The sequence below is a fragment of the Delphinus delphis genome, chromosome 20, assembly GCF_949987515.2.
Source record: "Delphinus delphis chromosome 20, mDelDel1.2, whole genome shotgun sequence".
Classification (NCBI taxonomy): domain Eukaryota; kingdom Metazoa; phylum Chordata; class Mammalia; order Artiodactyla; family Delphinidae; genus Delphinus; species Delphinus delphis.
Genome location: NC_082702.1, coordinates 6744613 through 6771786, shown reverse-complemented (window position 1 = coordinate 6771786; position 27174 = coordinate 6744613). Strand labels below are relative to the sequence as shown.

Here is a 27174-nt window from a genome sequence, read left to right as displayed (position 1 = left end):
TCATTCATTCAGCAAAAATGTGTGAAGCATTTTGGGACTTCCCTGGTGGCGCAGTGGTTAAGAATCCGCCTGCCAGTGCAGGGGACACGGGTTCGAACCCTGGTCCGGGAAGATTCCACATGTCGCGGAACAATTAAGCCCGTGCGCCACAACTACTGAGCCTGCGCTCTAGAGCCCACACACCACAACTACTGAAGCCCCCGTGCCACAACTACTGAAGTCCATGCGCCTAGAGCCCGTGCTCCACAACAAGAGAAGCCCCCACAATGAGAAGCCCACGCACTGCAACGAAGAATAGCCCCTGCTGGCCGCAAATGGAGGAAGCCCGCATACAGCAACGAACACCCAATGCAGCTAAAAATAAATAAATAAATATAATGTAAAATGTATGGAGCATTTACTATGTGCCAAATACAATATTAGGCACTGGAAGCATCAGTGACCAAGATAAAGTCTCTCCTTGCAGCCACCGTGGGAAACAGTATGGAGGTTTCTCAAAAAACCAAAACTAGGGGAATTCCCTGGTGGTCCAGTGGTTAGGACTCTGAGGGCCCGGGTTCAATCTCTGGTCGGGGAACTAAGATCCCACAAGCCACGTGGCTCGGCCAAACAAAAACAAAACCAAAAGCAAAACTAAAACTAGTACTCATCACAGGATGCAGCAATCCCAGTCCTGGGTATATATCCAAAAAGAACAAAAACACTACTTCGAAAAGATACATGCACCTCAGTGTTCACAGCAGTATGATTTAAATTACAAGATACGGAAGCAACCTAAGTGTCCATCAGATGAATGGATAAAGAAGATGTGGCGTGTATATACACAGTGGGATACTACTCAGCCATAAAAGAATGAAAGTTTGCTATTTGCCGCAACCTGGGTGGACTTGGAGGGCATTATGCTAAGTGAAATGAGAGAAAGACAAATACTGTATATTACTTATATGTGGAATCTGGATACAACAAAGTAGTGAATGTAACAAAAAGAAGCAGACTCACAGATAAAGAGAACAGGCTAGTGGTTACTGGTGGGGGGACAACAGGGGTGGGAGAGTGGGAGGTGAAAACTATCGGGTGTAAGATAGGCTCAAGGATGTGTTGTACAACACGGGGAATATAGCCAGTATTTTGTAATAACTGTAAATGGAAAATAACCGCTAAAATATATATTAGGGAGTTTCCTGGCGGTCCTGTGGTTAGGACTCTGCGCTTTCATTTCCGGGGGCCATGTTTGATTTCTAGTCGGGTAACTAAGATCTCGCAAGCTGGGCAGCACGACCAAAAATAAAATTAAATTTAAAAAATAAAACAATAAATAAATAAAAAGATCAAGTCCCTCCTTGGAGTTGTCTACCAGTCAGGGCTGGTGACGGGGGGCTGAGCAAGGACTGCTAGAAGGTAAGGAAATAGGGGCTTTAATGGGGTCAGCACGGGGCAATGTGGGAGCTGGAAGAGGAAGTCCGGCAAGGCCTCACAAAAGGCCCAGATGAGTTCAAAGTAAGGAAGGGCAGTGGAGTTCTCCTAATGTCTCCTTCTCTTGCTCCATGCCTTGAGGGGACACCGAGGTGAGCTGGATGGACAGTCCTGGTCGAAGGTGAAGAGGGTGTTGCTTGGAGGGATGGGTTGGGTACTGAAAAACATTGTTTTTTTTAGAAGGGGGAGAGGGAACAGCAGAAGTGAGAGTAGTTACAGGAGACGGTCCCATCCCAAGCAGTGTGCCTCTCGCCTTACAGGTGTGCCCGCCCTGCGCTGAGTCCAGTTTATAGATGGGGAAACTGTGGCTGTGAGACAGGAGAACCGACCAGGCCAGGATCTGAGCGCGAACCGGCCAGCCTCTACGGAGAGGGAAAAGGTCTGGCTGCGCGAGCTGAAGAATGAACAGTGAGTGCCCAGGTGGTCCTACCGAGCAAGGCCTCGGCCAGGAGGCAGGTGGGGAAGCAGAGGAGGCGCGCCTAGCACCTTAGAACTGGCGGAGTCGTGGTGACAGCCAGGGCCCACCACCGCTGCGCGCGCTCCGATAACACTGGGCGGCGACGCTTCGGCAAGGAGGGGGCGTGGCTTTGACCCGCATACGTCATAAGGGGCGTGGTTCGGCGAGGGTTCGTCTGCAAGGGGACTAGACCACAGCCCGCGTCTGAAAGAGGGGGCGTGGCCTGTGCCCCAGAGGTGGTGGAAACAGGGTGTGGCTTTCCCCTATTCGTGCGGTAGGGGCGTGGCCCGGCTCGGCGTGCCTCTACTCTGGGCATGCGCGCGCCGGAGTCAGGGGTCACGGCGGCGTGGGCTGTGGCGGGAAACGCCGTTTGAAGCGGGTGAGTTACGGGAGAAGGGGAATTGCAGGAAGTTCGGCCTGGCGGGGAAGGGGGCTTGAGGAGCTGGGCACGTGGGTCTGAGAGAGGGTTGTGAGGGGTCGCGTGGGGCGTGACGGCGAGAGGAATCCCCTTGGCTTGGGGGCGCGCGGAAGAGGGGCAGGGGCCTGTTGTGGGCGCGTGCACGGGGACGCGCGGGAAGATGAAGAGGGTGGGGCGCCCCTTCGGCATGCGGGGGGCGAGTGCGCTGGGCTCCGTGGACTCACCCTGGAGGGTCTTTGGGGAGACCGGTTCCGGAGGCATTGGGGACTGAATGGTGCACGTGGGGGCATAGCGACATCTTTATTGAGTATTCTGTGCCAGGCACTGTTCTAGAAGCAGGAGCTACAACCGGAACAGGTTAGAAAAGGTCCCTGTCTCAGGGGGAGACAGACAGTAGACAAGTAATAAGTATAAACGATAACGCAATGCTTTCAAGCCTGTGATACGTTATCCCAAGTGAAGTAAAACAGAGTAGCCTGCTTCTTTAACTAGAGTGATCAGGAATCGTCTCTCTGGGGAAGTGACATTTGAGAGAGAAGTCAGCCACGTAAAGAACGATCCGGGCAGGGGGATCGTCCAGGGGAAAAGCCTCGAAGTAGGAAGGAACTTGGAGTGCTTGTAGCTGGAGGGAACAGGTGAGGCTGGAGACGGGAGAGAGAACCAGATCCTGCAGGGCCTTGTAAGTCTCGGCGTGCGGTTAGCTTTTATTCTAGGTTCGATAGGGAGCCCGGGGGAGGTTTTAAACATCCCAGCAACGTGACCCTCCCCTGCGTTTTAAAAAAAAGTCCCTGGCGGCTGACTGAAGATAGGATTGTAGCAGGAGCAAGAGTGGAAGGAGGGAGGCCAGTTAGGAGGCAGGAGGGGACTGTAGGTGGCTCTGCCTGCAGTGCAGGTGGGGAGAATCCATCAGGCGTAGGTTGTGTTTGGGGTTTGAGCCCGCACGAGGGGATAGGGTAGGAAAGGGGAGCCCAAGATTACTGCGGTTTGAGCAGCAGGCTGGAGAGAGAAGGCTGAGGGGGAACAAGTTTGGGGGTGCCACCCTGAGGGCAGAGCTTAGGTGGAGTGAGTGGGCAGGGTGATGTCAGTGTGTCAGGTTCATGGCCACACCCACTCCAGGAACCTCTTGTTGCCTTTTCTCCCCCTACTTCCAGCACTTCCCCACCCAGGCCCCTTAGGTTCCTGTCCCATTCAGGGCCTTTGCCATGCCCTTCCCTCCTCCTGCAATGCTATTCCCTTTCTTCATTCCTTCAGCCAGCTGCTCGTGTGGCAGGGCCTTTGTTAGGCACTGGGGAGCCAGTGATAATTCAGTTTGGCTGGGGGAAGGACAGGAAAGCTCAAGCCAGAGCGCTCTGAGCTATAAAGAGGTAGTGCTGGTCTTTGGGAGCCGAGAGAAGAAGGCCGGGGCTCAGTGCAGACTTGTGGAGTCGGTGACACTGGAGAGGAGTCTGAACTGACACAACTTGAAGTGGCCTGCGTTCCAGGCACCGTGCTGGGTGATGCTGGGGACCCAGAGAAGCATCAGCCCTGCCCTAGTCTCAAAGGTTCTCTGTCTGTTGAGGGAGTCAGACAAGCCCACATGGTCCCCAGCCTGTGACAAGGGCAGCGGGATTCAGAGAGGCTCAGAGGCAGGACAAGACCAAAGAGTGAAAAGTGTGTGGTTTTCTGGGGGGCAAGAGTGAATAGGTCCATCTGTCATTATTTAATCAATCCCTCAGCAGATGTGTGTGAGCCCGGATACGGGGGTGAGCAAGCTGATGAGCCTGTCCTCATTCTGTCTCCCCAACTGGGCAGAGGGCAGTTCACCCCCATACCTCTCCTGGCACACCTGGAGGCCGCAGTCTGGAGCGCTGGTTTCCGGTGGGGCTCAGGCGCCAACCTGCTTGGGTTTGAACCCTGGCTCTGCCCCTCTGAGCTAACTGTGCCGCCTTGGGCAGGTGGCTTCACCTCTCTGGGCCTCAGTTCCAGTCATTGTGTTGGAGGGTTAATAGCAGCACCACCCTCAGAAGTTTTGGTGAAAATTCTGTGAGTTCCTTCCATCCTTCCTTCTGCATTCGGAAAATGTTTATTGGGCACGTACTCGGTCCCAGGCACTCTCCTGGGGACATGAGATATAGCAGGAAACAAAGATGAAATCCCTGCTCTCACAGCGTTTCCATTCTCCTCGTGGGGAACAGACAATACACAAAATAAATAAGCAGTGGTGCTCAGACTTGAGCAGCATCGGAGTCCCTGGAGGGCTCGATATACAGATTGCTGGGCCCCACCCCCAGAGGCCCTGGTTCAGTAGGCCTGGAATGGGGCCTGACAATCAGCATTCAGACAGGTTCCCACCAGAAGCTCATGCTGCAGGTCCAGGGCACCACACTTTGAGAACTCTTAAGACCTGCCACAGTGCACCAGACAGCGACAAAGACCAGCAAGAAAAGTAAAGCAAGGGAAGGGGTTGGAGAGTATCAGCATGGGGCAGGGGACTGTATTTTTAAACAGGCCTCACTGAGTAGGGGACATTCGAGCAAATGAATACCTGAAGGAGGGGAGGAGGGAGCCATGGGAAGATCTGGGAAAGAGCATTTGCAGAGCAACGGGAACAGGTTGTGCAAAGGTCCTGGGACAGGACCAAGCCTGGAGTGTTTAAGGAACAGAGAGGAGGCAAGTGGCTGGAGTGAGCAAGGGAAAGAGGGCGGAGGTGGTGTCCGTGAAGGGTGGGGTGCAGTTGTGCAGGGTCTTGTGGGCCAAGATGAGGGCTTTGCTTTTAACTGTGCATGAGATGAGAGCCAGGGGCAGCATCCGAGCAGAGCAGGGAAGGGATGGTCTGACACACTTGTATGGGATCCCTTTGGCTCCTGAGTGGAGAACACTGAGGGGGCAGGGTGCAAGGACGGAGATGGAGGTGGGGTGGGGGAAGAGGCTGTTCATTCATTCAACAGATATTTCTTTTTTTTATCATAGTCGTTTTATTTTAATTTTTTAATTCTTTCACAGGGGAATGGGAGCCCTGAAGACAAATTCCCCAGGTGTGGGGAAGGAGGCTTTATAAGCTGGTTCGGCTGGGAGAGGTCAGGAATCAGGGCTGTTGCAGTAGTCTGGGGGATAGGGGAGGTCTGAGGATGCTGATGGCAGGAAGCACCCTTTTTTTTTTGGCCTTGCGGTAGGGAATGTGGGATCTTAGTTCCCTGACCAGTGATGGAACCCGTGCCCACTGCGTTGGAAGTGCAGAGTCTTAACCGCTGGACCGCCGAGGAAGTCCCAACAGATATTTCTTGAGCGCCCTCTATGGTCCAAACGCTGTTATTGACACCTGTGATACTGCAGTGAAGGAAACTGCCTCCCTGCCCGCTAGGAGCTCATTTTCCAGCAGGGGGAGCCAGACAAGCAGCAATGCACAAAATAAAGCGGCCAACCATTTTAGGGAGCCAGAGGGACCAGACTGGGAGGCCGAGAAGCGGTGGGACTCCCGTCCGTTGGAAGGCAGAGCTGACGGGATTTGCAGATGGAGTGAGCGTGTGGTCTGAGGGGAAGAGAGAAGTTGGGGTGACTCCAAGGCTGGTGGCTTGATGGGAGCTGCCGCTTACCGAATCGGGGGAGATGGTGTGGTGCGAGGAGCACGGTTGTGGGGAGATCAGGAGCCCGGCTTTGGAGTCTGGGGTGCCTGAAGGGACCTGCTTACAGTGGGCAGTTGGATCTGTCAGTCTGGAGGCCGGGCTGAAATCTGGGCCGGAGACACAAAAGCGTAGAGGTGGCATTTAAAGCCGTGAGGTTGGGTGGGATGGGATGACAACCTCGAGGGAGTGAGTCACAGAGAAGCTGGTGTCTGACCCGAAGCAGACACTCATCGTAGTGTGTTACTGCTGGATTCGCTCGCTGTTCAGTATTTGCTACTGAAGCGTCGAGAAAGGAAGAAGCTCACAGCGTTTGCCAAACTCCAGCTCTGCGCCGGGGCCCCTGAGGGGGGACACCCAGGGGCCTCCTTCCTTCTAATGCTGCCTCGCCTGACAGTCCAGGACCCTAGATTTTGCTCCGGTGACAGCTGCCCTCCCATCGTACCCCCTGGCCACAGCCCAGTGACCCAGGGCTGCCATTCGGCCCCCTTCTACCTCCCTCTGCCAGGCCAGGTCTGGCCACTCCTCCAGGCTCCTGGAAACCCCTCAGCTTCCTCTGCTTCACCCGGGTTTCTCCCCCAGGTCCTGACTCTCCGCATCTCTCACAGTTACTTCAGAGGGCGCAAAAGGAGAGCTGGTTCAGATTCTTTCTCATACAAAACCCGCGTTTGCACGGTCATAGCAGCACTGTTCACAAGAGCCCAAAGGTGCAAACAACCCTCGTGGATGAAGTGGATGAACACAATGTGAGATAGCGACGCGGTGGGGAAATGTTCAGGCATTAAAAGGAACGAAGCACTGATCCGTGCTACGTGGGTGGGCCTTGACAACATCACCCACAGGGAAAGAAGCCAGACACAAGACTGCATTTCTAGGAAATGCCCAGGATAGGCAAATCCATCTAGACAAAGTGGATCAGTGGTGCTTTTGGGGAGGGGGGGGGGATGGGCTGACTCCAGAGGGTCTCTTTGTGGGGTGTTGAACGCGTTCTAAAATGGACTGTGGTCGTGGTTGCACAAGTCTGAATATACTAAAAACCATTAAACTATACACTCGAAGTGCGTGAATCATATGGTATATGAATTAGCTCTTGGTCAAACTGTCTTCTCGCCCCAGGGAACCAGTGTTGCCAGTTTATTACCCATCCTGCCAGAACTATGCATGAAAAGCCAACATCTTTAGATATCTTCTCCCACCCACCTTGTGAAAATGTTATTTTTATTTTATGTGTCTCCCTCCAACTTTTTTTTTTTTTTTTTTTTTTTTTTATTTATGGCTGTGTTGGGTCTTTTTTTCTGTGCGAGGGCTTTCTCTAGTTGTGGCGAGCGGGGGCCACTCTTCATGGCGGTGCGCGGGCCTCTCACTATCGCGGCCTCTCTTGTTGTGGAGCACAGGCTCCAGACGCGCAGGCTCAGTAGTTGTGGCTCACGGGCCTAGTTGCTCCACAGCATGTGGGATCTTCCCAGACCAGGGCTCGAACCTGTGTCCCCTGCATTAGCAGGCAGATTCTCAACCACTGCGCCACCAGGGAAACCCTCCCTCCAACTTAATTTTGAAAAATTCCAAGCCTGCAGAGAAGTCCCAAGACAAGAACAATTAACGCCCATGAACCCTTTGCCTGCATTTGCCAGTTGTGAGTGTGCTGCCTCATTTGCTTTATCTTGACACATGTACACTATTTTTTTGGCTGAACTATTTGCAAGTTGTAGTCATCATGATACTATAGGATAATTATAATCAGGCCATTTACCATGAGGCATACTGTAATCTCATAGGCAATCCTTATTCAATTTGCCTAGTTGTTCCAGTGATAGCCTTCAGAGCTATTTTTGTTTTTTTAATCCAAGATCTGACCTTGCATTTAGTTGTCATGACTATGTAGTCTCTCCTTTAATCTAAAACAGTTTCCTGGCCCTTTTTCCCCCCTTCGTGACTTTGACAGCTTTTGAAGATTCCATCTTGCAGGCCAGTCTTGTCTTTGGTTTGATTGTTTTCTAATGATTAGAATCAGGATAAACATTTTCTTCATTTTCTTAGACACCTTTTATATATTTTTATATATATATATATATATATATATATATATATATACACATACACAAAAGTTCTCTTATGTACAACATTCTGCACTTTGCTTTCTCTACCTAACAATGGGTCTTTGAGAGTCCTCTGTCTCAGTACATAGAGAGCTTCCTCATTCCTTTATAGAGCTGCATAATATTCCATGGAACGGAATTCATGTAACTTATTTAAACAGTCCCCCAGGGGAGGACATTTAGGTGGTTTCCAGTCTTTTGCGACTGCAAACAATGCTGCCGGAAATAACCTTGTAAATGCAGGTTTTCATTATGTGATAGTGTATCTGTAGCATAAACCCCTAGACGTGGAATTGCAGCCTCCCCACTTTTATTGCTTTTACTTGAGGTGCTATTTACATATGGTGAAATGCACAGGCCTCAAGCGTACAGTTGGATGTACAGCACATTTCCATCACACCACAAAACAACCTCATGCCCCTTCCCGGTCAGTCTCTCCCACCCCAGAAGCAGCCTGATTTCTAGTACCATAGATGAGCTTAGTCTATTCTATAACTTTGTGTAAATGGCATCATACAGTATATACTGTTTTCTTAAATTGAGGTGAAATTGACCATTTTAAGGTGGGTAGTCAGTGGCATTTAGTGCATTTACAATTTTCTGCAGCCATCACCTCTGTCTAGTTTCAGAACATTTTCATCACCCCAAAAGTAACTCCCCATTTCCCCAGCATGTACTCCTGTGTCTGGCTTCTTTTATGCACTTTTTTGGTAACATCTTTATTGGAGTATAATTGCTTTACAATGGTGTGTTAGTTTCTGCTAATAACAAAGTGAGTCAGCTATACATATGCATATATCCCTGTATCTCTTCCCCTCCCTCTTGCATCTCCCTCCCACCCTCCCTGTCCACCCGTCTCTGTGGTCACAAAGCAAGGAGCTGATCTCCCTGTGCTATGTGGCTGCTTCTCATTAGCTGTCTATTTGAAATTCGGTCATCCTGTGAGTATATCAGCGGCCACCTCCTTTTTAATGCTGAGAAGTGTACCATTGTATGCCACCAACATTTGCCATAACATATCCCCAGTCAGCTCAGAATTTTTCCATGCTGTGTTTGTTAAGGTTTAGGCTAAGCTGCTATAATAAAGAAACACCAAGGCACAGTAGCCCAGGAAAGATACAAGTTTATGTCTCCCCATAGCCATCCAAAGGTAGGCAGCTCTGCTCCAGAAGGTTGTCAAGGGCCCAGGTTCCTTCCATCTTGGAGCTCTGCATCCCCTTCAGTGTTGTCCTTGTCCCCGTGGTCAAGGTTGGCTCACTGCCGCCACATCCACGCTCCAGCCACGGGGAAGGGGGAAAAGGCTGGAAGGCAGGCTTTCTTTTCAGGCTGTCCCAGAAGCTGCACACCTCACATTCACCCCCATTCTGTGAGAAAGAACACGATCATGTGACTACCCCTTGCAATGCACCTTGGGAACTGTAGTCTGAGCCTGGACTGCCTGTGGCAGCTCCAAGGCAAGGGGTCTGTTGCAAAAAGGACTAAGGGGAGACTGGATGTGGGGGGATAGTTATAAGATCCAGAGGTGTTCCCTTGCACCTAGGGCAGCTGACCTGTCCCCTCCCCCACTCTCTCCCAGCTGGGTCTGGGTCTGCTCTTAGTTTTCATAATCCCCTCCGTCCTGGCCTGATGCTGGGAGAAGTGTACTTTTTTACAACTTATTTTCTAAATAAATAACTAATTTAAAATTTTTTCATTTTTAATAACTTTAAATTACAGGCCTGAAGGAGGCGCTTCCCAGCTGTTTGTAGGAGGAAGGCCTGGGCCAATGGGGAGAGGGGCAGGCGAGGGCATTGAGGACAGGGGCTTATGGGAAGGAAAGGGATGATCTGAGGACCACGTCTGTGATGAGAGAGGGTGGAGGGTGTGCAGGGCTGGTGCCAAGGGGTTGGCAAGGGGCAAGCAAACGAGGATAAAAATTACGTGGAGGGCTTGAGCATGTGAGGAAAGGGTTAAACTGAGCTGGGCATTGCTGATGATCGTTGGGCATCTGGAAGGTGCCAGCACCCCCCGAGCCTGTGGCGGGGGTTGGGGTGGGGAGAGTGGGGGGGGTGTGTGGAGAGTCATGTTACTCTTTAGGCGCTCCAGAGACTGACTGATTGATTGATAGTTATTTTTTGGCTGCGCCACACGGCCTGTGGAATCTTAGTTCTCCAACCGGGGATTGAACCCGCACCCTCAGCAGTGAAAGCGCGGAGTCCTAACCGTTGGACCCAGGGAATTCCCCACTCTGGAGATTTTTTTTTTTTAAAAGCTCACGGTCATGGTGGGTACATGGGAGGCCATGGAGAGGATGGGCACCCTCACCCTGCTCCAACTTGCCCCACAGGATGGATGGTAAGCGGCGACCAGGCCCAGGGCCTGGGGTGCCCCCAAAGCGGGCCCGTGGGGGCCTCTGGGATGAGGATGAGGCATATCGGCCATCGCAGTTCGAGGAGGAGCTGGCGCTGATGGAGGAGATGGAGGCAGAGCACAGGCTGCAGGAACAGGAGGAGGAGGAGCTGCAGTCGGCCCTGGAGGGGGCTGCGGACGGTGAGACCTAGAGCAGGAGCCCCTTGCACCCCACGCCTGTCATGCCTCTGAACCATGGAGCTGACCTGTAACCTCTGACTGCCAGCCCCTGGCTCACTTTGAGCTCCACAAGGGGCTGGCCTTTGACCCCATGTCAGTAGGCCACCTCTGTTTCCTGTCACTTCCAGTCTAACTTTGACCCTTGACTCCTGAATCCCTCTCGAGTTTCTGGCCTGATCCAGGCCACGACCTCCACCTGACTTTCTTTTCACAAGTCTGATGCCACCTGAGGGATCACTGGCAGGGCTGGGAAGGCACTTTGTACTTATTTCCGAAGCAGGACCACAACCCCATGGAGCCTTGCTTCCCTCTCCCGCGTCCAGGGCAGCTCTCCCCGACAGCCATAGATGCCCGGTGGCTTCGGCCCTCCCCACCCCACCTGGACCCCCAGACGGAGCCCCTCATCTTCCAGCAGTTGGAAATCGACCATTACGTGGGTGAGTTTGGGGGACAGAGGCCTGGTGGGTGGGAGGAGGGGCCCTGGGCTCCCGGGTGGAGGCTGGGTCAGGTCAGCCCCTCTGGCTCTGTGGGAGGGGATGGACACAGATAGTCCCTGCCCAGGTGACCAGGGCTGCGAGAGGGAGGGACAGGGCTGGGGTGGGGGCATCCTGGAGGAGGGGGGCATCTTCTAAATGAGGCCTGAAGGAGCTGGCTCCTCGCAGAGGGGAGAGGCGTGTGGTGTGGTATGCATTCATCTGTCCAGTGAGTCAGGAACAAATGAGTGTCTGCACTGAGGCAGCCCTGTTCCAGGCAGACCAGGTCCCTGCGCTCAGAGGCTCACGTTCTAGAAGGAGAGGCAGAATAAGAAAGGAAGTGGAGGGAATTCCCTGGCGGCCCAGTGGTTAGGACTCTGTGCTTTCACTGCCGAGGGCTCAGGTTCGGTTGCTGGTCCGGGAGCTAAGATCCCACAAGCCGCATGGTGCGGCCAGGAAAAAAAAAAAAAAGGAAGCGGAACGTGAGGTGGTGGTGAGGGTAACTGAGGAGCATCGAGTAGGGCAGCGGTGCTGGACCTCGCGTCATGGAGGTGCAGGAAGGCCCTTCTGAGGAGGCAACAAGGAACTCTAGGGATGTCTGGGAAAGCGGGATTCCCGGCAGAGGGTCCTGAGGAGGGAGCAGGTCTGGTATGTTTAAGGAACAGCCAGGAGACCAGTGAGGCGGGAGCGAGGGGTGAAGATGAAGGTGGGAGGTCGCGGGAGATCCCGTTGGCCCACTGGGGACCTCGGGGCTCCATTCTGAGAAAGCTGGGGAGCCTTTGGGAATGGGGAGAGCCCCTCTAAGCCCTGACTTGTGTTTCGAAGACTCCCCTGTACGAGAATGAAACGACAAGCCACAGGCGGGGAGGAAACGTTTGCGGTCCATATGTCTGACAAAGGACCAGTGCTGCGAATAAAGAACATTCAGATCTCAAGAGAAAGAAAACAATCCAGTTCAAAAGTGGACAGAAAACTTGGACAATTCGCTAGAGGATATACGATGGCAAATAAGCACATGAGATGATGTGCTGTGTCATCAGATATCAGGGAAATGCAAATGACAGCCACCATGAGACGCAAACGCACAGCTGTGAGGAAAGCTAAGGTGAAATATACCAACGCCAGCAAGTGCAGACGAGGCTGCGCAGGGCCAGGAGCTCCCTGTGCTCGGTGGGGCCACAGTTTGGTGCAGCCGCTCTGGGAAACAACCTGGCAGTTTCCTACGGAGTTCAACCTACTCTTTTTTATTTTTCTGGTGGTAATTGAATTTTTGGTTTTTTCCCCAAGCTTTATTGAGATGTAAGAGTTAAACCTACTCTTACCATAGAATGTGGCAGTTCCACCCCTAGGTATTTACCCTAGAGAAACAAACACCTACATTCAAACAAAATCCATGGATGTTGATAGCTCTATTCATATCCACCCCAAACCAGGAACAATTCACATGTCCTGCAGCAGGTGAATGGGTAACATATCACACAGTGGTTCTCCACAATAAAAGGGAACAAACTTGACAAATGCAACGACATGGGTGGATACCAGAGGTGCCATGCTGGGTGCAAGAAGCCAGACCTAGAGGGTTATGTACTGTTTGACTCCATTCTGTGGATGGCCTCAAAAAGACAAAATCAGGATGACAGAGAACAGACCAGCAGTGCCAGGGGGCGGGGTGGAAGCAGGTGTGATTACAAAGGGGCAGCTTGAGGGAACCGTTTGGAGTGACGGGACCGTCTGGTACCCCAATTTGGTGGCGGTTACACGAATCTATCCCTAAGTTAGAGCTCGTAATGCTGCCCACACAAAGTTGATTCTACTTTTGAAATTTGCGAAAAAGGTGGGGTGCTCCCTCTAGCTGCGCAGTGGGAAAAGGACTGTAAGGAGGACAAGGGTAGACACGTAAACCAGGAGGGAGGCAGGCACACCTTTGAGGTGTCCGAGAGAGCAGCCCCTGCCTTACCCTATGACACCCCCAGGCCTAGCACGGCCCCTGCCTGGGGTGCCCCTGCCGTCCCAGGACTCCGTGCCGGTGATCCGCGCCTTCGGGGTCACCGATGAGGGCGTCTCTGTCTGCTGCCACATCCACGGCTTTGCGCCCTACTTCTACACCCCGGCACCCCCCGGTGAGTGGCCCCGACCCCGAAGACCCCTCCTCGCCCCTACCGCTTGGAGGCCCCCTGCACTTCTGACGGGCCCTCCCACACCCAGGGTTTGGGCCTGAGCACCTGAGTGACCTGCAGCGGGAGCTGAACACGGCCATCAGCCGGGACCAACGCGGGGGCAAGGAGCTCACGGGGCCGGCCGTGCTGGCCATGGAGCTGTGCTCCCGGCAGAGTGAGTGCTGCCCCAGGGGCCAGGTGGGTGGGGGTCCCTCCAGGCCGGTGCCAACCCGCTCCATCTGCAGGCATGTTTGGGTACCACGGGCACGGCCCCTCCCCGTTTCTGCGCATCACTCTGGCGCTGCCCCGCCTCGTGGCTCCCGCCCGCCGCGTCCTGGAGCAGGGCATCCGCGTTGCCGGCCTGGGCACCCCCAGCTTCGCGCCCTACGAGGCCAACGTTGACTTTGAGATCCGGTATGGCCCCCGCCTCGCTTCTCCAACCTTCGCCTCCTTCCCCTCACCCCCCAAGCCAGCCTCTGCCCACTGACCCTCGTCCCCCTGCAGGTTCATGGTGGACGCGGACATCGTTGGCTGCAACTGGCTGGAACTCCCGGCTGGGAAATACGTCCTGAGGCCGGAGGGGAAGGTGCGTGGGTCCCCAGGGTGGGGTGGGGGTCACAGAGCCGGGACCCTGCAGACACTGACCCACCTTGTCCCCACAGGCCACACTGTGTCAGCTGGAGGCAGACGTCCTGTGGTCGGATGTGGTCAGTCACCCACCAGAAGGGCAGTGGCAGCGAATCGCACCTCTGCGGGTGCTCAGTTTTGATATCGAGTGCGCGGGCCGCAAAGGTGTGTCCCCGGGGCCTGGGGGTCCTCCCTTCCTCCTTCCGGATGTTAGTGATATGCCAGTCTCACCCCGGGAGTCCCTGCATTTCTTAAGCTCACTCAGGGAGGAGGGAGTAGACACACAAGCAGACAGGTTATTCAAAGACTCGCAACGCAAAGGAGGAAGGTGATGGAGACAGACAGGACTGCTTCGGACAGGTGGGCAGGGGAGGCCTCGGGCGAGGGGCTAAGCTTCGTGAAGAGGGAGGGGCCGGGGAGAGCATTCCCTGCAGAGAGAGCAGCGAGTGCAGAGGCGCTGGGGCAGGTCGGCCCAGCCTGTGAGGGATGGGTAAGAGGGCCCAGTCTGTGAGGGATGGGTAAGAGGGCCCAGTCTGTGAGGGATGGGTAAGAGGGCCCGGAGCTGCAGGCAGTGGGGAGCCAGGGTGGATTGTGCAGGCTCTGCAGGCAGTGGGGACAGAAAGGAGTGGGTGGGCCAGGTGAGATTAGAGGTACACCCACCCGATGTGTCACGAGGGAGCATCAGGGGTCAGGTCTCCGCCTCCCCCTCCTCCCTCCCCTTGCAGGCATCTTTCCGGAGCCTGAGCGGGACCCCGTGATCCAGATCTGCTCCCTGGGCCTGCGCTGGGGCGAGCCAGAGCCCTTCCTGCGCCTGGCGCTCACCCTACGGCCTTGCGCCCCCATCCTGGGCGCCAAGGTGCAGAGCTACGAGCGGGAGGAGGACCTGCTCCAGGTGGCTCTCGCTCCGTGCCCCCCAACCCCCATTTTCCTCAGCTCCCCACACTGCACCTCCCAGGCGCGAGGCCGTTTTCTGAGCCGTTTCCCCTGTGGATTCGTTATTTTCAGAAGCACCTTCCCAGTCTTTCTTCCACGGGTGGGAGGGCTCTTGGGCTGCTCTTGGGGGCTTCCAGAACATTCCAGGAGTGGGGAGGATCCATGGCAGGGGGTTGACCAGGATGACAGCCTGGGTGACCCGGTGTGCTCCTGCCTCAGGCCTGGTCCGCCTTCGTCCGCATCATCGACCCCGACGTGATCACTGGCTACAACATCCAGAACTTCGACCTTCCGTACCTTATCTCCCGGGCCCAGATCCTCAAGGTGTGGCGGGCGGGCGGGGGCGTGGGGCTGCCCTCAGACACCCCACCGAGGGCTCAGGCTGTGGGCGGCTGCCTCCCTGAAACCCCGGCTCTGGCCCCGTCCCTGCCCCATTCAGAGCCCAGAAGGTTTCTGTGGGTTTTGCAGAGGCGAGGAAGCACTCGTGGTTAAGTCAGAAAAGGCTCGTGTATTTGGAGGGGCAGATTGAAGTGGGCAGGAGTGCAGCGCCTTGTTCTTCGGGCTTTAAAATATGTCAACAAAAAATAAGGAAAAAAGGGGATGTCCTTGAAGTAGGTGGCAAAACCTTGACGCCTGAATCTGGTGTGGGCCTGGGGGGTCGTGTGAGCTTGCAGGGGCTGCCGTAGCAAAGCCCCACGGTTGTGTGTCGTCTCTCAGTGTGGAGGCTGGAAGGCCAGTCAAGGTGTCACAGGGTTGGTTCCTTCTGAGGCCTCTCTCGTAGCTGCCGGTCGCCTCAGGCATTGCTGGAGTGTACGTGGCGCTCTCCCTGACTCTCCCTCCTGTGCATGCCTCTGTGCTCCAATGTCCCCTTTTTCTAAGGACACAGTCATATTGGATCAGGGCCACCCTAATGACCTCAACTTAATTTGCTCACCTGCAAAGACCCAATTTCCAAATGAGGTCACATTCTGAGGTGCAGGAGTTAGGACTTCAGCGTCTTTTGGGGGGACCCAGTTCAACTCCTAACGGGGTATATATTGTATTATTTTCTTCCTTTTCTCTATGTTTGGCCAGTTTCATAATGGAAAAAGCAAACAAGCACACTTTAAGGCCCCTGGCAGCTCCAGGGAGAAGCCCACCCCTGTCGGCCTGGCGTCTATACTCCGGCCTCCGCTCCCTGCCTTGCCCTCCAGCCCCAGCCTCGTTGCTCCCAGCCCAGCTCAGGCCTCTCCTCCACACCTGGCCCCGGCTCACGCACTGTCGCCAGTGCAGACCTGGTGCTCCACACCGTGCCCTGCCGTCCTCCAGGCCTCCCAGCCTGAGCACCCGCTGCCTCCCCGTCAAGTTAGCACCATCCCCAAGTCTGCCCCTGCGCCCGCTCCCGCAGCCCTGGGCACCATCCTTGCCCCTTCACGCCCCAGCCCTCAGGCCCCTGACTCTCCCTGTCCCAGCCTCCCATCCGTGCCTGTCCAGCCACAGAGGGTCCTTCTGCCCCAGAGCTGCCCCTGCCCGCGGGGCTCCCAGCAGGAAGAGAGGGTGGCACCGCAGGGGGTGTCATGGGTTGTCTGGTTACCGTTGCTGTGGCTCGGCCGTGCGGATCCCACCGCCACAGCCCCCGCTCTCCCCATGTGCTGTGCCCCCAGGTGCAGACCTTCCCCTTGCTGGGCCGTGTGTCCGGCCTCCGCTCCAGCATTCGGGATTCGTCCTTCCAGTCCAGGCAGACCGGCCGGCGGGACAGCAAGGTGGTCAGCATGGTGGGCCGCGTGCAGATGGACATGCTGCAGGTATGGCGGGCCGGGCGGGGGCTGCCCTCACAGGGCCGCTTCCCCGGGGCCGCTGCCCACCCGCTCCCGCTTGCTGCAGGTGCTGCTGCGGGAGTACAAGCTCCGGTCCTACACGCTCAATGCCGTGAGCTTCCACTTCCTAGGCGAGCAGAAGGAGGACGTGCAGCACAGCATCATCACTGACCTGCAGGTGCCCGCGCCGCCCGACCCGCTTCCCGCCGTCCCTTCTCTCCCCACCCTCCCGACCTCGGCCCTCGGCGCCTACCTACCTTCCTGGCCCGGGACATCCGCCTGCTCTCCTGACCGTCCCCTTTAGCTCCTACCTTCGACCTCTGATCTCGCCCCGCAGATGGGACCCCTGTCCCTACCCACTCCCGTGACCTCTGGCATGGCGACCTTTGTTCTGCTGCCCTGCCCCGACCTCTGGGCCTCACTAAGTCCTCAGGCTGTGCCCTTCTTTCCTCCTTCCTCCCACGCTGTCGCCTCCCTGTCCCCTAATGCCTGCCCCCGTCCCCAGAATGGGAACGACCAGACGCGCCGCCGCCTGGCCGTGTACTGCCTCAAGGATGCCTTCCTGCCCCTGCGGCTGCTGGAGCGCCTCATGGTGCTGGTGAATGCCATGGAGATGGCGCGCGTCACCGGCGTGCCCCTCAGCTACCTGCTCAGCCGCGGCCAGCAGGTCAAGGTCGTGTCCCAGCTGCTGCGGCAGGTCAGCGGGCGGAGCCCAGGGCGGGCCTGGCCACCACGCTCCCTGCTGAGGGGCCCTGCCCGCGCCCATCCACAGTTCCCGCCTTCTGCCCTCCCAGGCCATGCGCCAGGGGCTGCTGATGCCCGTGGTGAAGACGGAGGGCGGCGAGGACTACACGGGGGCCACGGTCATCGAGCCCCTGAAAGGGTAAGGCCCGGTGGCGGGGTTGGTGGGGACAGGGGGGCTCCCCACCCTGACTCCTCCCGGCCCCCCAGGTACTATGATGTCCCAATCACCACCCTGGACTTCTCCTCGCTGTACCCGTCCATCATGATGGCCCACAACCTGTGCTACACCACGCTTCTACGGCCCGGGGCCGCCCAGAAACTGGGGTATGGTGGCCCCGCTCGCCACGTGTACCCCGAGACCACCCAGGGGCCGGCCTCAGGCTGGCTGGGGCTGGGGATCCAGAGCTAGTGGGGAGGGGAGGGGACTGGCAAGAGGTGGGGGGGTCCCGAGAGGGGATGGAGGAGGAGCCAGGGAGGCCAGGTGTCACCCCCACCACCTTCGGCCCAGCCTGACCGAGGATCAGTTCATCAAGACACCCACGGGGGACGAGTTTGTGAAGACGGCGGTGCGGAAGGGGCTGCTGCCCCAGATCCTGGAGAACCTGCTCGGCGCCCGGAAGAGGTGGGCTCTTGAGCCCGGCCGCCCACCCCTGCTCGTAGCTCAGCCTTGCTGAGGCGGCCTGGCGATCCCTGTCCGTCATGGGTGCACTGAGCTGCAGCTGTGCCTGCGTTAGAACAAGGCACCCCCGCGGGCAGCTCCCCCCAGCCCCTGTGCTGGGCGCCTCTGTGCGGTGTGCAGCCTGCACGAGCGAATGTGACACCCCTTTCTAGAAAGGCGCCCTGACCAGTGCCCAGGCCCGGGCCTCTCGTCTGCCCCTGAGGCCTGAAATGCCACCTGAACGGCCTTTGCCTCCCCCTTCTCCTTCTCCTCCCAGGGCCAAGGCCGAGCTGGCCAAGGAGACAGACCCCCTACGGCGGCAGGTCTTGGACGGGCGGCAGCTGGCACTGAAAGTGAGCGCCAACTCTGTGTACGGCTTCACTGGTGCCCAGGTGGGCAAGCTGCCATGCCTGGAGATCTCACAGGTGAGTGCACCGCGGCAGGTAGGGGACAGACAGCCACCCCTTAGGGAGAACCGGGGCTCAGTGTAGTAGAGATCAGGGCCCAGATCGCCCCGTGACCTTTTGGAGAGCGGGTGCTTGTGTGATTGGTTCATTCGTTGGTTCAGCAAACACTTGCTGACCGTTCACTGTAGGTTGGGCCTTGTGCCCTGTGGGTCCAGCAGGTGACACAGTGGATGAGAGTTCCTCCCCTGGTGCCCAGCCTTGCGGGGACACAGATGGTGACAGCAGTAGATGTGTATGGGAAAGCAGCTGGCGCTCTGCAGACAGATAAATTCCGGGAGGGCTGGGGTGGAGCAGGGCGGGGCGGGGGAGGCAGAGGCCGAGGGACTGAGGGAGGGAGGCAGCTTTGCTCATTCTTTTCACCTGTCACACAGTCACCTGACAGCCCCTATGTCCCTGGCAGTCTGCACCCCAGCCCACCTCCTCCCCTGGTCCACATGAGGGTGGGGGAGCAGAGAGCAGGTTCGCTCCCTCCTCCTGATGGGAGAGCAGGGCCGTGTTTCTGTGGGGGGGGGGGGCTGGGGCGGGGCTGGGGGCTCACCCAACGGCACGGTCAGGCTCTGGCCGTTAATTCGCGGTGTGTTCTTGGTCACAGTTGGAACAGGCACGAGGGTCCCCTGTCCCGTCCCTGTGTGAGGATCCCAGGGAAGATGCTTGGCCGGTGCTAGGGCAGTGCTCTGCTTTGAGAGGGAATGTGGGCATAAAAGCCCACTACCTCCCTCCCCGCCACAGCAGCATCCTAGGCCTGTTTACTCTGCTGTTCATACAGAAAAACAGACCCACGGCACGACCACAGAGCGCCTGAGTCTGAGGTTCTGCCACGCTGGGATCAGTGCCTCAGCTCATGGCCTAAGAGATTCTTAGAAAGGTCTTCTGTCTAGCTCCTTCCCCTGGGGTTTGGGTCCCTGCACATTCCAGACTTGGTTACCTCCAGCCACGGGGAGCTCCCTTTCTGAACATTGTGTCAGTCCTCACATGGCTGTGGGTGGAACACCTGGAAGAACTGGCAGTGGGTGGGCCTTATGCTGGGAGGGGCCTGTGCACACACACACCCACTTACAGTTCAGGGGCCCCCAAGCCCATCCTCAGATCCAGTGATTCACTAAAAGGGTTCCGAGAACTCAGAAAAGCTGTTATACTCATGGTTATGATTTATTACAGTGAAAGGATAGGGATTAAAACCAGCCAAGGGGGCTTCCCTAGTGGCGCAGTGGTTGAGAGTCCGTCTGCTGATGCAGGGGACACGGGTTCGTGCCCCGGTCCGGGAAGATCCCACATGCCGCGGAGCGGCTGGGCCCGTGAGCCATGGCCGCTGAGCATGCGTGTCCGGAGCCTGTGCTCTGCAACGGGAGAGGCCACACAGTGAGAGGCCCGCGTACCGAAAAAAAAAAAAAAAAAAAAAACCAGCCAAGGGAAAGGCACATGGGGCAGAGTCCAGGGGAGACCAGGTGGAAGCTTCCAGTTGCCTTTCCCAGGGTAGTCCTGCAGACAGCACTTATTCCTCCCGGCACTGATGTGTGACCATACACACGGTACTGCCCATTGGGGAAGCACCCCTGAGCCTTGGTGTCCTGGGTTTTTACTGGGGGTCAGGTGCATGGAGCGCCATGTGACTGACCTTAGTTACTCAGTCTCCAGTCCCTCCAGACGTCAAGCTGGATATCATGTGGCCCAAGGCCCCACCACAAATCACGTTAGCACAGATCACCTGATGTGACCCAAGGTCCCAGATGAACAAAGACACTTGTCAGGCAGGACACGCCAAGGGCTTAGAGCAGCGGTGCCCAACCTTTTTGGCACCAGGGACCGGTTTCGTGGAAGACAGCTTTTCCATGCACCTTGCGGGGGGGGTGGTTTGGGGATGATTCAAGTGCATTGCATTTATTGTGCACTTTATTTCTGTTATTATTCCATTGGAATATATAATGAAACAATTATACAACTCACCGTAATGCAGAATCAGTGGGAGCCCTGAGCCTGTTTTCACTTGCCACTCACCGATAGGGTTTTGATATGAGTCTGCAAGCAACTGATTTATTTTGGTCTCTGTGCAGTCAGACCTCTCTGTTAATGATAATCTGTATTTGCAGCCACTCCCCAGCGCTAGCATCACCGTCTCAGCTCCACCTCAGGTCATCAGGCATTAGATTCTCACAAGGAGCACCAAGCTAGATCCCTCACATGCGCAGGTCACAGTAGGGTCCGCGCTCCTGTGTGAATCTAATGACGCCGCTGATCTGACAGGAGGCCGAGCTCAGGCAGTAACGCGAGCAAGGGTGGGGGGGGAGCAGCTGTAAATACAATCGAAGCTTTACTTGCTCGCCCACCTCCTGCTGCGTGGCCTGGTTTCTAACAGGCCACGGACAGGTACTGGTTCATGGCCGGGCGGTTGGGGACCCCTGGCTTAGAGGTTCCCTCCCAGGAGCCAGCCGAGAGCCAGGCCTCTCTTTGAGCGAGGTTAATCTTTTACAGTAGGCCACCCTTACTGCTCTTACTGGCCCTTCATAATCTCTGGGGGCATCTCCCATCCTCCTTGGTGGAAAGAATTGGATGTCTGGCTGTCAGGTTCCAGCCCCGAGGGGAGGCCAGGCAGGAGGGTGTGGCTTTGCTTCCCCTGGGGCTTCCTCATAGCAGCTGCTGCTTCCTGGCCTTGTCTCTCTGTCATTTCCCTCTCAGCCCCTTCCCTCTGTCTCCGTTATGTCTCTGTTTCTTAGCCTCTTTCCCTATTTCTGTCTCTCAAGCTTATGGGGGCAGCAGAGTGGAATAATAATAAAAAAAAGAATACTGAGTCATTCCAGAAAGAAGTTAGAAAGAAAAAGGAACATAGAACAGGTGGGACAAATAGAAGACAGTTAATTGGATGGTAGATTTAAGCTCAGATATAATCAGTAATTACACTAAACATAAGTGGCCTCAATGCTCTAGTTAAAGACAAAGGTTTTCTGGGCAGATCCAAACAAAAACAGAAGAGTCATGCCTGTTTCTCCTTAGTGTGTCCCTTCTCCTTCCCCAGCTTCAGTTTCCTTATTTGGAAAGGAATGGTCTTTCCATGGCCCTGGTACAGCACCCTACCTTTGGGGGGACATTTCTGATTGCTCAAGGATAGGGCGATGGGACCAGGAATGTCAGTGGTCCTGCACCACAGAGAGCTGCCTGCAGTGTCCGCAGATTCTCAGCACCTCCGTGGAGAGAAACACTGAGCTGATGGCCTCTTCTGGCTCCAGCCTTTCCACCACTGTTTGCTGCAGTCAGTTCCTCCTCTGTGCCCAGGGCTCTGGGCCAGGGACCTACTTCCAGCAGACCATTAAGGAGCAGCTCAGTAGCCGCATTTTGCAGATTTGGAAACAGGCCCAGAAGGGCAGTGGCTCATCCATACTCACAGCTGCAGAAAGCAGCAGAGGTGGGACCCTAAGCCTGTGTTCCCTGGGGACGGCCCCTGGGCCCTCACTCTGCCTGATTCTCTCTCTGACAGAGCGTCACTGGGTTCGGGCGCCAGATGATTGAGAGAACGAAGCAGCTCGTGGAGTCCAAGTACACGGTGGAGAACGGCTACAGTGCCAATGCCAAGGTCAGGGGCCTCCTGCCTGCCCACTGCTGGCCTGAGACAGGCCTGGGGCTGGTGTGGGAAGTGCAGGGGCCGCCAGCATCTCCCCAACCCTCTGGGTCACACGTGCCCCTCCCCAGGTGGTGTATGGCGACACTGACTCTGTCATGTGCCGATTTGGCGTCTCCTCTGTGGCTGAGGCCATGGCCCTGGGACGGGAGGCTGCGGACTGGGTGTCTGGCCACTTCCCCTCACCCATCCGGCTAGAGTTTGAGAAAGTAAGTGGGGGCCCCCCAGCGCTTGGAGTGGGCAGACGTGGGTCTTGCCAGTTTTGGGGGGGGTCTCTGATTCTCAGGGTGCCTGCAAAATTTGAGCACATTTGGGTAGAGTTCTCCTACTGCATCAGCGTCCAGGAATGCCCATTGTTGCTTATGTCTCCATTTCGAGGTGTGCTGATCTGGGTGCCCTGGGTATCCTATTCTTTGAGTTCATCGGTCCCAGTTTTATTTATTTATTAAAAAATTTTTTTTTGCCCATGCTGTGCGGCATGCAGGATCTTAGTTCCCCAACCAGGGATCGAACCCGCACCCCCTGCTGTGGAAGCATGGTGTCTTAACCACAGGACTGCCAGCGAAGTCCCTTATTTTTAAAAAATTTATTTATTTAAAAACTCTTTTTCGTAAGCCCCAGTTTTGAGGTATTGTGTTGCCTGGATCCTCCTGAGTTTGGGGACCTTGGTTTTGGAAACCCCCAAAAGCCTTGGGCTTTGCTACGCAGAACGGTGTCTGTTTCCTAAAGACCCCGTCGGTCTCGGAGCGTCTCTGGTTTTCAGGTGTTTTCAGGGGCTGTCCTGTGCAGCAGGGGCCCTGACGGGGCAACTCCTGGATCGGGGTACCGCTGTCCAATGCTCCCTGCCTCCCAGCGTGCGACAGGCTTGGGTCTGGGAGCCCTCACGCCGGATTCATCCCCCGCGTTCGAAGCTGGGGTCAGGCCTCGGGGTACACCTCTCAGATTTGGAGCCTGTCCCTGCCCCAGGGCTCACTCCCTGCCCTTAGTCTCCTGTCTTTGAGGGGGTGCTGCCTGGTCTCCCCTGTCTGCCTCTGGTCTGTTTCAGGCCCCCATTTGGGGCTCTCCAGACTTCACCCCAGTGTCTGGATCTCGGGTTTTAGGGTCTAGCTTTATCCCAGCCCATTTCCGACTTGGGGTCCCTGGAGTGCTGAGGGTGTCCCCCTGAGCTGAGGTGCTGGGGTCTTAGGGTCCATCTTCCCGTGTCCCAGGGACCATCCCTGTCTGGCCCTGTCTGTTTCTGGGGAAGCCTCAGGATGGGGCACTGGCCCCCACAGCCTCAGGGGCTCTCAGCCGCGGGTTCCCCCCAGGTCTATTTCCCGTACCTGCTCATCAGCAAGAAGCGGTATGCGGGCCTGCTCTTCTCCTCCCGGTCTGACGCCCATGACCGCATGGACTGCAAGGGCCTGGAGGCCGTGCGCAGGGACAACTGCCCCCTAGTGGCCAACCTCGTCACCGCCTCTCTGCGCCGCCTGCTCATCGACCGGTGTGTGGAACCCGCACCCGGACCTGGAGCCCGGCCTCTCTTCCCTCAGGCCCAGGAGCCCAGCCCCCAGCCCCTCCTCCCTTGGGGACACAGGTGTCAGGCCCAGCCCTTTGTCGGTGGCGGAGCTGTGGAAAGACTGTGGGGTCGGACAGCTGCGGGTTCCGGCCCTGCCTCTGCCACTTGGCAGCCTGCGGCCGGGCAGGGCCCCTCCCCGCCCCTGGAGCGCATCCTGGTCCCCCAGCCTCAGGGCAGTGGAGGTGCCAGCCGGGCGGCCACAACCACCGGTGACGCCCTGGTGACGCCCGTCCATCCGTCCGCCCCCCTGCAGAGACCCCGCGGGCGCCGTGGCGCATGCGCAGGACGTCATCTCCGACCTGCTATGTAACCGCATCGACATCTCACAGCTGGTCATCACCAAGGAGCTGACCCGCGCAGCCGCAGACTACGCGGGCAAGCAGGCCCATGTGGAGCTGGCCGAGAGGTCAGCCCAGCGCGGTAGGGGGCGGGACCGGCCAGAAATAGCCCCTCTCCTTCCAGCTGGGCCCACCACTTCCTACCCCCCAGCTTGCCCCCACCGTCCCACCTGCCCTCACCCAGCCTGCCGCCCCGGTCTCCCCGCAGGATGAGGAAGCGGGACCCCGGGAGCGCGCCCAGCCTGGGTGACCGTGTCCCCTACGTGATCATCAGTGCCGCCAAGGGCGTGGCCGCCTACATGAAGTCCGAGGTCAGGCCCACCTGGGCTGCCCGCTCCCGCCCAGCTCTCCTCTGCTCTCACTTCTGCTTTCCAGGCCTGGCGGGGAGGGTGTTTCTCTCCGCAGGCCCCACGGGGCCTTGAGAACCGCCCCGCAACACACCCGGGGGAGTTGGCTCCACAGTGCTTTGCTCCGGGCCTCCCGGTACCCTCTGGAGAGGCCCTCCACCCCACCCCCCTTATTCTGACCCCTCCTGGCTCCATCCTGCAGAAGGGGGCCTAACCTCACTGCACAGAGCGAGAGTGTCTGTCTCACCACCTGTTTCTGTGTCTCTTACTGACTCCTTGATCCTGGATCTTCAACTTGTAATTCTCTTGGATTCATACCCTCCCCTGTCCTACCTGGATGTCCAGTGACCTGTGACCCCACCCCCACCCCTTTGTCAGTCCCTAGTTCCTGTCCTGCTACCTCTTATCTTGGCTTCCAACCTTCGGCTCCAGCTCACATCCACCTTCACATCTCCTGTCCCCACCGTGAACTCTGACCCTTCCCTGGTGACCTGAGGGCTCCTACCTGTGGACCCTAGCATGGATCACAGGGCCCGCGGCCAGGGACCCCCATGACCTCTGACCCCATCCCAGTCCGGGCCCAGTGACTGCCCCCCACCATTGCCCCCACTCATGGCTGGAAGACGCACGGCAGCTCCCGGTGCCCTTCACCCTGGCTGCCCGCTGTTGACCACAGCCCCTGCCCCCCTGCCTGGCAGGGACCGCAGCCCCTTATCCCTTCCCGGGCCCCTGTGTGTGTGGCTGCGGCCCCTCCACTCTGCCCCCCTGGTGAGACCACCCCGGCCCCTCTGCCCGCAGGACCCCCTCTTCGTGCTGGAGCACAGCCTGCCCATCGACACGCAGTACTACCTTGAGCAGCAGCTCGCCAAGCCTCTACTGCGCATCTTCGAGCCCATCCTGGGCGAGGGCCGGGCCGAGGCCGTGCTGCTGCGTACGGGCGGGGGGCAGCCAGGGCAGGCGGGGTACCGGGGTGGGGGGGTGGGGGAGGGCACCGGGCCCACCGCCTGCCTTCACACGCAGGCGGGGACCACACGCGCTGCAAGACAGTACTCACGGGCAAGGTGGGCGGCCTCCTGGCCTTCGCCAAACGCCAAAACTGCTGCATTGGCTGCCGCACTGTCCTCAGCCACCAGGGTGAGCACCGTCCCCGACCCCGTTCCCCTGCCCTCCCACCTCTGCCGTCACCCGAGGTCCCCGGCCCCGGCCCCACGGGCTGGCATGGCTACCTGGATAGGCCCCGGCCCCTGGGTGGGGGGCTCCTGTCTGCAGGCAGCCCCGCGAGGGTCCTGGGCCCCCCGCCCTGGGAGTTCCCCAGGGAGTTTTCTCCACACACTTGCTCCCTTGTTCTCTCGTCGATGGGGACTTTCAGAAGCCGGGATGGGCAGCGGGCGGGGAAGGGGCAGGGGTGGGGCGGCCCAGGCTGACCTGCCCCCCTCCCCCACCCCAGGAGCCGTGTGCAAGTTCTGCGAAGCCCGGGGGTCGGAGCTGTATCAGAAGGAGGTGAGGGATCAGGGGAGGTGGGGAGGGGCAGCTGGGGGTGCGCAGGGCCGCCCACTCAGCCCTTCCATCCCCAGGTATCCCACCTGAACGCCCTGGAGGAGCGCTTCTCGCGCCTCTGGACCCAGTGCCAGCGCTGTCAGGGCAGCCTGCACGAGGACGTCATCTGCACCAGGTGGGCATGCCTGTTGGGCCCCAGCGCTGGACTGCCCAGGTTCCTCTGAGCTGCCGAGGCCTATGGACCAAAGCCCTGGCTCCGGGCTCTCAGGCTTCGGCGCCCCCCGCATCGCCGACCCTCGGCGTCCTGGCCTGCAAAACGGGCCAGTGCCCATCCCAGCCTTCTTGGGGTGGGGTTGGGGGCTGCTGAGTGGGGGGTGCTGGGCACCCAGTATCTGCCCAGGAAATGGGGAGACACACACACACACACACACACACACACATACACACACACACACACACACACACACACACACATATACATACACACACACGGTCCTGGCCCCCTCCGCCAAGGCGGGGCCAGCCTTTCCCCAGGGAACAGGTGGGCGGGGCGGGTTCCCACGCCAGGTGCCAGGTGATATACGGCTGGTGGCCCAGCGCCTGAGTGAGCACCCGCTGTTATCGGCTCCCCCCATGCCCGCTGAGCAAACAGCCCATCGTGGGAGGGGAGGTGGGTGGGCAGCATACAGGGGCCAAAGTCCTGGGAACGGCCCCTGCCCCACCACTGGGCTGGGCAGTGGGACTCTGGTGTGCCCGGGCAGGGGCAGTGGCCCTGACCCCTGTCCTCACCCGCAGCCGGGACTGCCCCATCTTCTACATGCGCAAGAAGGTGCGGAAGGACCTGCAGGACCAGGAGCAGCTTCTGAGGCGCTTCGGGCCCCCCGGCCCTGAGGCCTGGTGACCTCTGACCTCGGCCGACTCCCCACAGGGGCCTTGTGGGGTGGGATGGGCGGAGAATTAATAAAGTTCAGGCCTTTTGTTACCCGGTGCTTTGTGGTCCCTGGGGGGTCGTGGTCCACTGTCATAAGCTCTGGCCCAAATGGGTTAGCTCCACTCAGTGGGATCCACTGACCCCCAGGAGGCCCTCACCGGACTCCCTCACCCTCCCTGCAAGCTCTCTGGGCCGGGTCTCACCCCCACCCCCACGAGCCCTCCCTCGAGGCCCAGTGAGCAGAGCATCTATGGGCACAAGCTCCTCTGGCCCGGCTGCCCCGCCCTCCAGGTGCTGACCTGTTTCCTCCAGGCCTGGGGCAGCCCCTGGCTTGGAGGCTCCCGCTCCCCGGAACGACCAGGGGGACCCCCCTCTCATGTCACACACCCACAATGTTTCCACATTGGGGTCTCCACCGGCTTCGGCCC

General features: G+C 57.7%; 1 protein-coding gene across 1 annotated transcript; it reads left to right on the top strand.

Moving 5' to 3' along the window:
• Positions 1–2252: 2252 nt before the first annotated feature.
• Positions 2253–26781, top strand: POLD1 (DNA polymerase delta 1, catalytic subunit). The gene is made up of 27 exons (XM_059999710.1): positions 2253–2309; positions 10370–10572; positions 10935–11048; positions 13058–13204; positions 13290–13415; positions 13486–13654; positions 13745–13826; positions 13903–14032; positions 14593–14759; positions 15020–15124; positions 16444–16584; positions 16664–16774; positions 17102–17293; positions 17391–17479; positions 17548–17664; positions 17849–17962; positions 18276–18423; positions 21935–22030; positions 22147–22284; positions 23383–23558; positions 23887–24039; positions 24180–24282; positions 25117–25249; positions 25339–25452; positions 25766–25818; positions 25893–25990; positions 26611–26781. The coding sequence occupies exons 2-27, from the start codon at positions 10371–10373 to the stop codon at positions 26714–26716; spliced, it is 3324 nt and encodes a 1107-aa protein (XP_059855693.1). The 5' UTR covers positions 2253–2309; position 10370; the 3' UTR covers positions 26717–26781.
• The last annotated feature ends 393 nt before the right edge of the window (positions 26782–27174 follow it).